The sequence below is a fragment of the Mauremys reevesii genome, linkage group 10, assembly GCF_016161935.1.
Source record: "Mauremys reevesii isolate NIE-2019 linkage group 10, ASM1616193v1, whole genome shotgun sequence".
NCBI lineage: Eukaryota > Metazoa > Chordata > Testudines > Geoemydidae > Mauremys > Mauremys reevesii.
Genome location: NC_052632.1, coordinates 57,255,685 through 57,270,102, shown reverse-complemented (window position 1 = coordinate 57,270,102; position 14,418 = coordinate 57,255,685). Strand labels below are relative to the sequence as shown.

Genomic DNA, 14,418 nt, shown 5'->3' with positions numbered 1-14,418 from the left:
ACTTCACTGCCTGAATGGTTGACTCTGTCAGTATTTGTTGCACTTCTGTGTTCAAATATGGAAGAAAGGTTTTTGGATTACTTGACAGCTCCTTCTACACATATTCATTTCTCTGCAATTGGGCTGTGGCAACTAGACTTTGAAAAAAAATATTGTTTGCCTCATTCTTAAATATTAAACCAAGATGAAAACATGTTAGCTTTTTCCTTTATTTTTTTCTGGGTGTCATAGCCTTATAAAATTCAGTAAAAGAACACAGCTAAATAAACCAGTGGCAAAAAATAGAACTAAACTAATCATAAGTCTGCATGGATGCACAGCTCAAGAACAGCAGCCAATAAACATTCATATAAATGAAGCCTTTAGAAAGCAAAATAATATGAAAGTATTTTGCACATGTTTAAGCTCCAGCTTTTAAGAACAGACAACGGACCCAAGAAAAAACACTATTACACAGTAACAAAGAATTAAGGAGACTGAATTAATTATTGCATGAACCTAGTGAAAAGGCAAAAAAATCTGATATCCTTGTTTTATGCTCCTCCACATTCTTTAGGGCTTACAAGATTTAAGTCAAAAAAGCAAATCATCATTAAAAAGCAAAATAGAATGTGAACTTAATATGCATCCAAAATCAAAACTGAACAAACCTATACTGTCAAATTTAGCAAAGTGTCTATTTGTCATACATAAAACCAAGGTGCTTCAACCAATTGCCATCAATAAAATATCACAATTTTGTAAGACATTATGCAAAGGAAAGAGACAAGGTGGGTGGGGTAATATATTTTATTAGACCAACTTCTGTTGGTGAGAGAGACAAGCTTTCAATCTTACACAGAGCTCTTCTTCAGGTTTGAGAAACTTACCCAACTCTCCAACGGACATTGGTCCAATACATTCACCCACCTTGTCTCTCTAATATCCTGGGACCGACCTGTCTACAACAATATTTCATATATTATGCATAGTACACATTCTATTATATAAACACAAAAAGTGAAATTTGCCATTGACTTCAACAGGGCCAGGATTTCACCCACATTTTCTACTGCATGCAGTTCAAAAGTTATGGACCCAGTCTTGCAACCACTATTACTAGGTGTAGTAATTATCTGTGAGTAGTTCCATTGAATTCAATAGGACTACTCACAGTAAGAAATACTTTTGCCCTGATTCAAAAAAGCACTTAAGCTGCTTTGTCTTCAATGGGACTTTAGCGCATAGAGGCTTAAGTGATTCCTAAATTGTGGCTACACTTTCCCATAACAAGTGTACCCTGTGTGGTTAGTTTATTCATGAACTGAAGCACACAAAAATTGTTCATAAAGGTTTTTATTTAATGTTACTGCCAAATGTGCTAAACTTTTAAGACACAAGTTTTGAAACTGTTACCAAAGTGCCAACCAAGCAAACTGACAAGAGCAACTCAGGAGTCTGTAATGATAATAGAAGTTTACACAATCTAGATCAAGAGTCATTATTATAATGGGGAACATTTTCAAAATTAACAACAACAAAATAGACCATTTGCTCAAGGATCAAAACTGAAAATACTGCCTGCACACTGACAATTTTTTTAAAAAGAAAAAAAATTCAGAGACGTTAATGTAAACCAGAGTGAGGGTTTCTATCTATCTATCTATCTATCTATCTATCTATCTATCACTGCAGCCCCTTACTAATGACCAAAAATCAGGCAAATCCTGCTCACATTACTCACTTGAAAGATTAGTATTCAGATAAGCAAGACAAACAGGATCTATCCCAAATATAGTACTTTAAAGCTAAATAAGAACGATTTTGATTGTATCATTCTTTTTAAAGCATGCAAGTGAACTTTTGTCCTTGTTCTTTAAGTTAACTAGTACAGCTGATCTATTCTCTTTAATAATGCAATTTAATTTACCTAAGGTTCATATTAAAAATTTATCTAACTGCAGCAGTTGGAGTCACCTAGACATTTTGTTGCAGTTAAACATTAGCTTTGGAGAACATCACAAATTCCCTACTGTGAGTCTAAGACCAGTTTCATACAGAAACACTCTGTGAGCTTCCAATTGACATTACATTTGAATGAGTCAGTAACTGTGCACTGAATAAAAATATCAGTTGATTATTAAAAGCACAGTGGCAGATTCCACAGCAATACAGAAATACATGTAAATACAGCTATAACATATAAGTGACTTGTTTTTTATAAGTTATCAATTACAGTGTAATTCCAGTTATCCAAATTCCCTTTATTCAAAAATCCTAGTTATCTGAATCCACGGTGTGTCCCCCATGTCAAATTGCAGCTCTAAATACCATTTCCCTTTATCCATATACCTGGTATCTAAAGCTTTCAGATGTCGCCCAGACCATTCATATAAACGGGAGTGCACTGTATTTAAACATCCAAATTACAGTCCATTCACTGTAAAACTTTAAATGTAAGAATACTGTTGAAGGATGTTTATTAAGCACTTTGTTTAACACCTTTACTGAAGAGCAACAACTACCTCATAATTGTTATATGGCAGCTAACTGGGTTCAGTAATTATTTTATCCAATAAAATCCACGCAACTTTAATGAGTTGAATTTGCTTGCAATGTAGCTCTTCAGACTGCATATCTGATAAACAAAATGTGCAATTTCTTTCAGCTTAACTCCTAAATGTATACATAAAAGAGAATATCAAAAGTACTGATTCATTGAATGGGACTTCTGGGGCTTTCATGTCCTTGGGTGGATAACTGGTATTCTACCTGGAATTTAAAAACAAACACCCCTCTGAAATCCTTAGTAAGTCAATGTTCTTAAGAATGTAGCTTTAGATTCTAAAACAGAACAATATCAATTTTTAAATCTGAAGCTGAAAATGCTATTTCTGTAGCTAGGAGTTGTAGATGTAATTGGAAGAACATTTTCATGAATTCATGAAGCACAAAAGTTGAAGCTCAAAAAGTATTTTACCATAAATTTGCACATTTCTCTCAACCCAAATTAGACTTTCTATTCCTCTATATATAACAATATAGATTTAGAAGCAGTGAATTGTGAACTTAGTAATGCATCCCCTTAGTATAGGTAGTATAATAATAAAACTTTAAATTTTAGTGCAGATTTTAATTTGACATGTAGGTTGCTAGGAATTTATGCACTTTCCATCTGACTCCAATCCTGTCACAATGAGTATAGTAGTCCAATGTCATCTACCCATGAATGGAGAAACTGAGAAATCAGTGGGAAAAACATCAAGAAAAGTCAGACTAAACTATGACAGTGAAAAGCATCTACTGTATAAATAGAGCCAATGTCTGCAACAAGCATTCTGTGAACAGTTGCAAAATGTAACACCATTGAAATTCCATCATTTAATTAACCTCATCTTTCGTGTCCTGTTGTATTCAAACATCAAGGATCCCAGGTCAAAGGCAGCTTGTCTCACACAAGTGTACTACTCATGAGTGAGCTGAGCTGGATTTGGACTTTGGGGAAGAAGGGAATGCCACCCAGTCAAATGAAATATAGAGCATACTCAGTTCCCTTGCCATGTAAAACACAGGGAAAAGTGGTTGGAGACGGAAAAGGCTAGCAGAACAATACAGATAAATAACTATAAATACTTTCCTGGAAGGAGGTTAAGTTATAATACTGCCAGGACAACTGCAAGGACAGGAACAGAACACAGATTATAGAGACAGAAGAGGACCAGCTAGTGAAACATTCTGAAGCAGTATGTATGACTCTAAACTATGCAACCTGATAATTCCTTCACCCAAAATCCAAAACAATGCAAAGTCCAACACGACAACTTGTATCTACAATCCAGCAGCATGTACCCATTGCGATCCATAGTCAGTTTTATTTAAAAAAGACACATTTGTGTACACACCACTAGCATAAAACAGAATTTCCTACCTCAACTTTGCTGACAGCCAGTGTTGTCAATACCTGCAAATTATAGGAAAAAATGCATTAGTATTGATTCACCAAACCAATAATGGGATTAATTGCCTTCTAAAATAACTGACATCAATTGTTTGTTATGGCTTGAGGGAATGAACAGTAGAGAGAGCTTTCTTTCATTGAGCATGATGATGTAACTGTTTTCCTCTCATCCTTATTAGAAGGTGAAAGGGATTTAAATTAAAAATAAATTAATATTCCCCACTTAGAAGCAGCACAAAAATGAAATTAGGTAAGAGATTCTAGACCTTGACCATCTATGATACATGATTCTAGACAGAATTGAAGATAAGTACATTAGGAACTCATTCTACTGTTCAAAAGGTTCATTCCCCCCCACCCTTTTTTTAAAACATTAGTGGTCATACAAGGTGGCAGATCGTGCATGTAACAGGTTATACATAGGCTCCAGCAGTGCTAGATACTCTATACCTTTGTACAATACACTCCTAGGGTCATCTCTAATGGAGAGACAGAAGGATTGACTTTTCAGGGCCATTCAAATCTTGGCCTCTCTGCTGCGACTGCCAAATTCATGCCAATTGTCATGGTAGATCACTAGGAACTGCACCCAACTCACTTCACCATAAGCCATTCAACAGCCATGCCACAGCAATGACATTTTGCCGCTACTGATCAGTAACTTGACTACACTCAGAAGTCTAGAAGTAGAAAGATATTTAGTCCATTACTATAGCCTAGAATCAACCAGTCCCCTGGTTATTAAGAGTTTATTGCTGAAGTATACACACTTTCATAAGTTTCAATCCACACATTAGACATAATTCTCATTTACATTAAGGCTACTTTACACCATTCTAGACATGTAAAGAAGACAAAGTCGGCACACATATAATTTACTCCCATTTTAAGGCAACTTTACACAGCCAGAATGATGTAAAGTGGCCTTAACTTGAGAGGTAGACTATTATATTTACATGCATCACATTTAAATTTGAATCATACTCTAGACATAAACTGCAAGATTTTTTTTTTTTTTGAGACCAGAGGGCCAAACTCTTTCCTCCTTTTTAAGCCTGGGCAGTGAAATGTAGTCAAATGGGGTTGCACTGGCATAAGTGGAAGGAGAATTTAACTCATTAAAATAAAACACAGTAGCCTGACACTGCACAGCTAATTAATATTAATAAATTAACAATCTGTGGCTATTTTGCAATAATATGGATAAAAGATTTGTCAGATTCTGTAATGATTATAAAGAGTTGTTTGGTATTGTTTGTAAAATATGTATTTTCTAAAGAAATGTTAAAAGAAAAAAGCTCAAAGGCTGATTCTTGCTTATTGTTTTCAAGTGTCCTGAAGGAAGTAATGCTATGATGAAAACAAACTGTTTCGATGTGTTAATTATGGAAAATAGTCTTCTGAATAATGTAATACCAGTACCTGACTATAATGCTTTCTGCATGAAAATAATAAAAGTGTCTTTCTGTTTGGGTTAATAAATCCCTTTTTCTTTTTCAATGATGCCATTTTTGCTTGGCTTTTGGGACTGTAAGTGTGTGGGGAAAAGGACCACCGAAGTCTTTAAGCATCACTCTGCTTGTAGTAGGGTGTATGTGACCAGAAAAGATGGTTAAACATGACTTTGAAAGTGGGGGTGAGGATGAAGATTTCTGAGTGTGAAACAACTGTTCTAAGAAATAGCCATGCATGGCAGGAATACAGTCTCCCAGGCTGAATGCAACAACTCTCACAAATTAATTCTACTGCTCTGGAAGGTATCTATGATAACATAAGTAAAAATTAACTCATACATGAAGCACCAGGATCCATAATAATATACATGGCACTGCATATCATGTGACAGAAATGGAGTTGTTCCATTTAAATAATTCAACATTCTTCAAACTGATGTTTAACTAACAATCATAAATCATAGCTGCCATTAACATATTACAGATCTAACAACATACAGGAAACTAACCAGCTGATTACGGCTACATTGAGAGTAACTATATTTATATGAAAAAAAAATCTTTTGCAAAACCTTATCTTTCCTAATGTGATCAATTACCACTTTACCTTTCCGCCTTCCCTTTGCATTTTTGAGTTTGACTATCAGAATGTGAGCTCTCCAGGGCAGCAGGTACTTATTTCATATTGGCAAAGTGCAAGAGACTGAAGACAGAAGAGTGGGACTGTGGATGACTACTGAAAAACAGCATGCTTTTTGTAGGACACTCTCACTGTAAAGGCCGGGGCTTAGGAAGCTGAGCCAGGGGTGACTGCTGGGCTGGGGTCAAAGGCAGGAATCGCGACTGGTTACCAAGCTCAGTCGGGATAAAGGTACCAAGGGCAATCTTTAACGCAATTCTGAGCAGAGATGCTTTTGTGAATTGGGGTGTAAGGGAGAGAGGTGCAGTCCAAGCCCAGAGCCTCACAATTCTATTTTATTTGATACTGCAAATAAAATAGTTATCACTTTAGTCTTTGTTCACAATACAATTGGATAATATGAGATATATAAAATAAAAGGTATCACCCTTTTATAGCAGCTCCTTCAAAATCCCTGACACTATGGGCCTGAATTCTTACTATATTTAAAACATTCTTCCTTTAACTAAATTGTCAGTGTGAAGAAGTTCTTTTTTTTCTTAAACTGATTTTGTAACAGCTGCTGACTTCTGAGAACTAGCAGCAGCTACTTTGGCACCTGATGAGCTAATTGGTATAGCTAGATGAAAAATGAGGATTGCATTGTAGACATGTTTCTTATAGCTCCTTGATCTCACTGTTGAAGGCTGGTGTATTCCTTTGCAGATTGTCTCACTTGCAGTACTTTATTGTTATCTCCTATGATTTTCATGAGGTATTAAATTATTCTGCTCTGTCTTGCTGTGTCCCTGCTCTGTTATGTCTTATTTAAAGAAGCAGTGACTTCATCAGGAGGATTCGCAGCTTGGGTGAGAGTTTCCTGTCCTAGTCAAATGACACTGCTTTTGGGATACAAAGCCACATGCTCCTACATTAGTTTCTTAGGTAAGTTATAACTAATTCATCTTTTTTGGTAGAAACAATGTAGGAATTCAGGCTCCAGAATAAAGGGACTTGTTTACATGAGCTACAGCAGACTCTCCTTATAAACTGGACAATTGCCACCCATAATAGTTAAATTCACTGTGTAATTTTCCATTCTAAATATAGGGAATACCACAAATACAGAGGGAAATGTAGATACAGCGGTGCAGGAGCAATCCATGTTTAATGCAGCTGAACTTCATGGGATTTTAACACTGAAGGAAAGATCATCTTTAGGTACATGAATGAGAGTGTACAGGTAGAAATTTCCATTAGCCAGAATAGACTGGGAGTTATATTATCTTCTGCAGCCAGCCAAATCATAACTACATGATCCTGTATTTAAAACTAATATCATACTACAAACAAATAAAGGGCAGAATTAAAGCTGCACATGCAACCTGAATCATGGCGGTTCTTTAACATCTGAGTGCTTCAACATGAAGCTGGAATTTTCACTTAACGTCATTTTTGAACAAAAGTCTTTAAAATGCTCCTTTAAAAGAATAAAGGCAGAGAAAAAAAACAAGACCAAAACAAAACACACAGAGACATTTCATGTGCTAGGACTCAAACTCTTTGCCTGCCAGAAATTATTTAACCATTTGGCTGGACACCGCTGTAATATTCCGATTTATGCCACTTAAAAGAGCTGACCTTTTCTGTGTACCTTAGGAAATCTTTATGAGATAATTTGTCTTCTGTAAATCCTTGGAACTGGGAAGGCAAAGCTCTTAAAGGTTCCTTAGACTGGAACTCCCTCCCGCACACCTTGGAAAATGTACAGCTCTCCTCCCTGAGCTCTTTGCATCTTATTTGATTGACAGAGAATGAACTAAGGGCTCTGCCAGCTTTGGGTCCACTTTTAAAAGTGTGCTTAAGTCCTCCCTAAAAGCTAACACTTTTCATTACTTATCTAAATTAGTCATGTATGCATACACAGCACAGCCTTCCTTAGGTGTGTTCTTCAGAAACTTACCAAACATCATTGTGCAAAATGTGCTGCAAACACATTTGGTAAGGGCTCAAATTCAATTCACGCCAAACCAAAGGCCTTTTCAACTCAATGAGTGGCTTTTTCCATGCCCAGTCATAACTTTCTAACTTCAGCAGTTTCAGATGTAAAACTTAGAGGTTGCAAGAATATTTACAGTGGCAGTAGCATACTGTAAATTTAAGAAAACAATCTACTGTACTTCAGGCATTTGCAGGCTATTTTAGTTTATTAGTGAGAAAGGATTCTGAGAACTGGCAAATGCCACAGAAAAAAAGGAAAAAACAATTTACAAAGACCAGAATTGACACTGACAATGTAATAGACAGGTTTGGTTGTTTTTTCCCCCCTCATCACTAATGCTGGCAAAGCAGCCTGAGAACTTTACCCCTCAACGGAGAGATGAAAGGTGTTCTAGCAAATGAGTTTATTGGAATACAAGTTTTGATGTATGTGAGCCATGTCTCACCAATTTGGGGTCTCTACAAAACAACAAACAAAAAATGTGAATGATGCTGTTCTCTATGACTGAACTTTGGTGGCAGCAGCCAGAGTGGAATATTCAAAATTATCTAGACAAACTGAAGAAATAGTCTGAAATGCAATCAGGGCAAATGCAAAGTACTACACTTAGGAAGGAATAACCAATTGCACAAATACAAAATAGGAAATGACAGCATAGGAAGCAGTAATGCAGAAAAGGCTTCTGGGGTTATAGAGGATCACAAACTAGAAATGAGTTGACAAAGTAATGCTGTTGCAAAAAAGAGTGAACATCATTCTGGGATGCATTAGCAGGAGTGTTGTAAGACATAAGAAGTAATTTTTCTGTTCTACACAGCTCTGATAAGGCTTCAGCTGGAGTATTGTGTCCAGTTCTGGGCACCACCCTTGGGGAAAGATGCAGAGAAACTGGAGAAAGTCCAGCAGGGAGCAACAAAAAGTATTAAAGGTCTTGAAAACGAGGAAAGTTTGAAAAGAATTGGGTTTGTTTAGTGTGGAGAAGGGAAGACTGATGGGGGGACATGAGAACAGACTTTACGTATGTAAAAGGTCACCATAAAGAGGAGGGCAAGCTGGTGAGAAATGCAATACCTGACCACAATAGGGGGATTCTGTGCTCTTATTCAGACAAGGGCAGATTATGCCACTTCTACACTGATTTCTTACCTCGTGAGTAGTCCCACTGAAACAAGATCCAAAGAGAGCCAGCCCTGCAGCTACTTCAGCACAGATTTTTGTAAGATATTAATTAAGGTTTGCATGGAGGAGGATACTGGGTATGTGAATGAGTGGCTATTTATCTAAAGAAAACAGAACTTTAAAAAAGAATTTGGTTCATAGAGGTTTGAATATTTTAAAAAATGCTTTCTGAACCTGCTTTTTTTATCCTTAATTAACATCTGATAGTTGCTGTGCTACAGGATTTGCTAACATATGAATTCGCTTGTGTGCCAAAACTGATATGCAAGACTCTCAAACTTTCCTTTCTCCATCAGTTGCCTGGAGCAGATCCTTCTCTGGTGCCTCTAGATACAGAATATACCTCTGATACTGATTCACAGACATTCATCCATGCTGTTGAATAAAAGGTACTGAGTTGTTGGAGCTATTTTGAAGACAGAATATGATAAAACTGATAGTATATGGAATATTACTTACATTTTCTCAGTTTCATTATAAAAGAAATTACCTGCATTATCTCTGCTTCACCGTTATTAACTATAATATCAGGAAAGTACTAATTATAGTAGTGAGTCTGAAAAAATCTGTTGACTTTCTACTGCAATAAAATGCCCGACAATGTGGTCCATTGTTGACAAAATTACCAAAAAAACAACCAACCAGCCAAAAACTGTACGATAATACTCATTATGCTTATTTGAACTTAAATATGGTGCCTGGAATGTACTGAAATAATTCACATTAATTTAGGCTATGATTAAAAAGGAAATAATCTAAATTTGCTTTTTGGGTGTGTTTAAATGCTTCCACAACATATACCTGTAAAAGTTGTTCTGAGAAACCTTCTTACTGACTAACTGAATTATGGTTAATCACCGTACTCTGACTTTCTTACTACATTCTAAAGGTGACCCCTTGGCAGTGGAGGTGAAGTTAGGTTTCACCCAACTCTCACTAGAACAGGAAAAGCAGCCACAGACCTCATCCTTATCTGGTCCCAACAAGGGCTAAGTTTCAGGAATGTTCACTCATGTAGTTTGGTCACCTAAGCCATGTTTGTACTAGCGTATTGATTAATGACAGAGCTAGATGGGTCATCAATCATTGCACCTACTTAACAAGAGACTCACTTTTATTTCCCCTCAACTGAGCCATAGCTCAAGACTTTAGTGTGCTAAAATGGATTTCAAAAGCTAAAGACTTGGATCTACCCCCCGCAACATTAACCAATATTACAAGTATAGATTATAAATGTCATGGTACTTTTGTTGTTTTTAATTTGTCAGATTAAGCAAATAAAAGAATATTTTGGCCAATAAGATTTATTAAGCCTTGATGAAGAATTCTTAAACTCCGAATCCTTAATTTTTTAAAAAAGAACAATGGTCACAATTGGCTTAACCTCAGAATTAATGCTAGTTGTGAAAACTTTTCAAGAGATCTTTTTATAGCAAAAATCCCCCTGCTCAAAGCAAAAGAAATAGGGCATGTTTATACTTTGCAGAAAGAGAATTTTCAGCATCATACCAACAAATAAGCATATCTGAAAATTCCAGACCGTCACATCCTTTAAAATAAATTCCAGTTTAAAAAAAGCCAAAATTGCCTATGTAAATTAAGCCATCCAGCAAAAGGAACAAGCAAAGATTCATTAACACACCTGACCAACTTTGCATTTGCATGAGATGGCCTAGGAAATTATCCAGCATGAGGATATCATCAAGAAGATCTCTCTGTAGCTGAACTACCCCACTTTGACAGATGTGTAGGAAGTCAGAAGTCACAGACTTTAAACCACTGATCATTGCTTGTAGTAAACTAACTATAAAACTGGCACCTAAGTGTTCATTAACGGCAGACATTTCATATATATTTTAAAAATCATGAATTTTGACTAAGTGGAAAACAGGTGAAATAAAGAGTTGTAAATTTCACAGACACTAGAGCTGGAGGTGTAGTTTCCAGCCTGGGCAAATGTATACATGCTAACTTTGATCTGTTAGCCTGCTAAAAATAGAAGTATAGCCACAGTGTTGCAGACAGCAGGATGGCCTAGCTGCCGAGTATGCATCTAGAGGACAGGATAGTACTTGTTTTGCCTAATCCATCCCACTGCCAGCCTGCCACAGCTACACTACTATTTTTAGCACACTAGGTTGATCAAAGCTAATGCATGTACATCTACGCAAAATGGAAATCACATCTTGAGCTTCAGTGTAGACCCATAGACTCAAGGTTAGAAGGGACCATTATGATCATCTAGTCTGACCGCCTGCACAACGCAGGCCACAGAATCTCACCCACCCACTCCTATAACAAACCCCTAACCTATATCTTAGACATAAGTTAGAGAGAAGACTGTTGATAGAGGCTGCCACTGGAGGTGCTGTCTTTCAGATGAGACAAAATCAATGTTCTGATTATCTGAGGTCATTGCATATCCCAGTAGCACTTTCATAGGATCAGGAATGTTATCTGATTTTAAATCTGTTACACTGCATTCTTTTAATTGCCAAATTTAGTTTATGGAAACTGAATATGGAAATTGAATTCTTTGTTCCACATTGTGTACTGAGGAAATCATGAAATTGGCTTTAAAAACAATTTTCAAATGATTTTTCTTCTGGCGGTTGAGCTTTTGGGGTTCAAATTTTCAAGTTGTCTCCACAAACATGAGGATTTATAAAATTGCTGTGATGAAGCAGAGTATCTGTCAGACAGCACAGCAGGGTTTAAAGAGAATCTTTGGGCCCAGCTTGCCCTGCCCTATTATACCTGCAGCCAATGTCAGGCCTGGAGGGGGAGAAAAGTGGGGAGCCTGGCTCAGTTCAGGGCTGACTGGTGAAGGGGCTGGAGCTAGCCACATCACTAACTGAAAGGAAGAATCACTATCCTGCCTGCCATGGCAGCCACCTGGGAGGAAGCATTGTCTCCCCAGCCATGGGGAACTCTGGAGGAGACCTAGGAGCCTCTAGCACTGGAGGCAACTGAGTGGGCAAAGTTCAGGGACATTGCGGGGCTCAGCTTCACCAACTTGTGACTGCCCTGGCTGAAGGAGCCTGGGACCATGACTAAGAGCCACTCAAGACTAATGACGGGACCCGATTGGAAGCAGACTGCCCAACTAATTGGACTAGAGGGGATATGCCCCAAACTGAACAGACACTGGTAGGAAGCAGCCCATGACAGCAGGTTTAAACTCCCTGCTGGGAGGGTTGCCGCCACTCAGGGATTGACAAACACAGGGCCCTGGGCTGGGCCCCAACCTTAAAGACTGAGGCCATGCAACCAAGCAAGGGGTCGGAAGCCACGCACTCTAACTACTAGGCTGTTCAGCCCACCTGTTAAAATTGCCTTTTTAATGAAACCTGCGATCCTGATCATCTGACTCTAGGAGCTAGGGATTAAAGTAAAACACTAAATATCACTAGACTTTCAATAATATCACAAGAGTTGGCAATTCTGAGAGTGTCTGTTGGGGACATTACAAATCTTGTGGCCATAAAAACATTACAAACTTCTTGCAGAAAAAGTTTGAAGAGTACTGGCAAAAATCATCCCATAAAATAAACAAAGACTTGGGAAATACAGGAACTCACTTCAAATCTGCCTTTACCCCCTTCTGACTCCACTGATGTAGACACTACTAAATGGTCTTTAAAGAGATTACAACAAACATCAAAACACTTAAAAAATAAGAACTGAGAAATCAGTTCTTTGGGCTTCCTTCTTTGGGCAGGAGGGGAGAAAGAGGAAATTGAGTCCCTGATCCCTCCCTAAGTTTGGCCACCTCACTCTTTCTACTTCCTGCATACTCTCTAAATCACTGTGGAATCATTGGGAATCAAGATGCTGCAATATGAATGTAAAATTACTTCAGTGGAGGAATGATAGTCAGTCATATCACAGGCAGGCATTCTCCAGGGTTGCAGACCTCTCCCAGCATAGCCTTGGTAGAGACCATAAAACTCATTTGAACCCAGGCCATCTGTCTGTTATTAAAGTAGGACCTAGAATCTTCAATCAAAACTGTGATTCCACAGCTAGACACTGTACACAGATGTAGACGTGGTCCCTTGCCCCAAGTACATTTTGTATAGACCTAAATTTGGAATCAGAAATGGCCATCAACTGTTTGCCTGAGCACTCTTCCCAAGACACCCAGTTTGGTTGAGACAGTTTTAGATTTTGAAAACACACCCTAGATAACTGGCACCCTAGAACTCTTGGCAGTGCATCTCTCAGACCCAGCAGGCTTCCTCTCTCAGCTGCAGAAAGCCAGCTCCATCTCAATTGTGGGCCAAGTGCCACTTCAGAAAGGCAGTTGGCAACAGGCTACTGAACAGTTGAAAGAGGCCTGTGATGACGTAAACGAAGAGAAAATGTCAGGCTTGTCAGTGTGAAACTAAGGGAGAACTGTGGGGGGCCCCATGTATGGGGGGGTGGGGAAACAGGAGAGTCAGCAATGCTCCTTCAAATAAGCCTTGGGAGCCACTGGAGAATTTTATATGCATTCTGGTGGAATTTATACTGCTTTGCTCTGCTTTCTCCCTCAGCCTCCTGGGAAGATAATAATCCAGGCCCCAAGGTTATTCAGAAAATCAACCCTGGCAATACCTATCACATGCTGGCAACTCTTCAGGTGTACAGATCACTCTGGTGAGAAAGCGCTACAGTATAGGGAAATAACTATGAAACAACTCCTTTACATTCCTACCTCATAGCAGTACAGAAGCTTGGGGTAGCACTATCCATTTTGAACTGGAGCAATAAACTCAAATTGTTTGGAATGTCCACATTATGCCAGAATAATATAAAAATAGATGATGAATCCAACTAGTAGATAGATTTAGATCCAGCATCCTGCTATAGCTGCCATAATTGCATAGCTAGCTCATTATATACAGTCAGTCCCTTGAGCTTACAATGTCCCAGTTAAGCAATAGTAATAGAAAGCAGCTGTATGAGGACATTAGGTCAGCAGAATCATTAGCCCCTAAAATTGCATCAGTATCACTCCTTTTTGACAGCAAGGTTTTCACACATCATCAGGCTCCTAAATGGGAGGTCAAATATGATGCTGAACTTGGCCCAGTAACTCCATTAACAATGAACTGTGGCTCAGAGCTCCAAAGGGAAGTCCACATCTCTGGAAATTTTCAGTAGTTTAATGAATTTCAATATCATCCTCTTGCCCTCACCTCTCTGGGTACTGTGGAAACCAGGTTGCTAGTAAAGCTGATTA

The 14,418-nt window shown here is 38.1% G+C and overlaps 1 protein-coding gene across 16 annotated transcripts in view; it reads right to left on the bottom strand.

The window, feature by feature from the left end:
• Positions 1–14,418, bottom strand: part of RBFOX1 (RNA binding fox-1 homolog 1) — a 2,636,561-nt gene that overhangs the window by 1,767,314 nt on the left and 854,829 nt on the right. For all 16 annotated transcript variants that reach the window (XM_039490574.1, XM_039490577.1, XM_039490576.1 and 13 more), the window contains one exon: positions 3,908–3,940. In XM_039490574.1, coding sequence (XP_039346508.1) covers positions 3,908–3,940 — 33 coding nt within the window. The remainder of the gene's footprint in view (positions 1–3,907; positions 3,941–14,418) is intronic.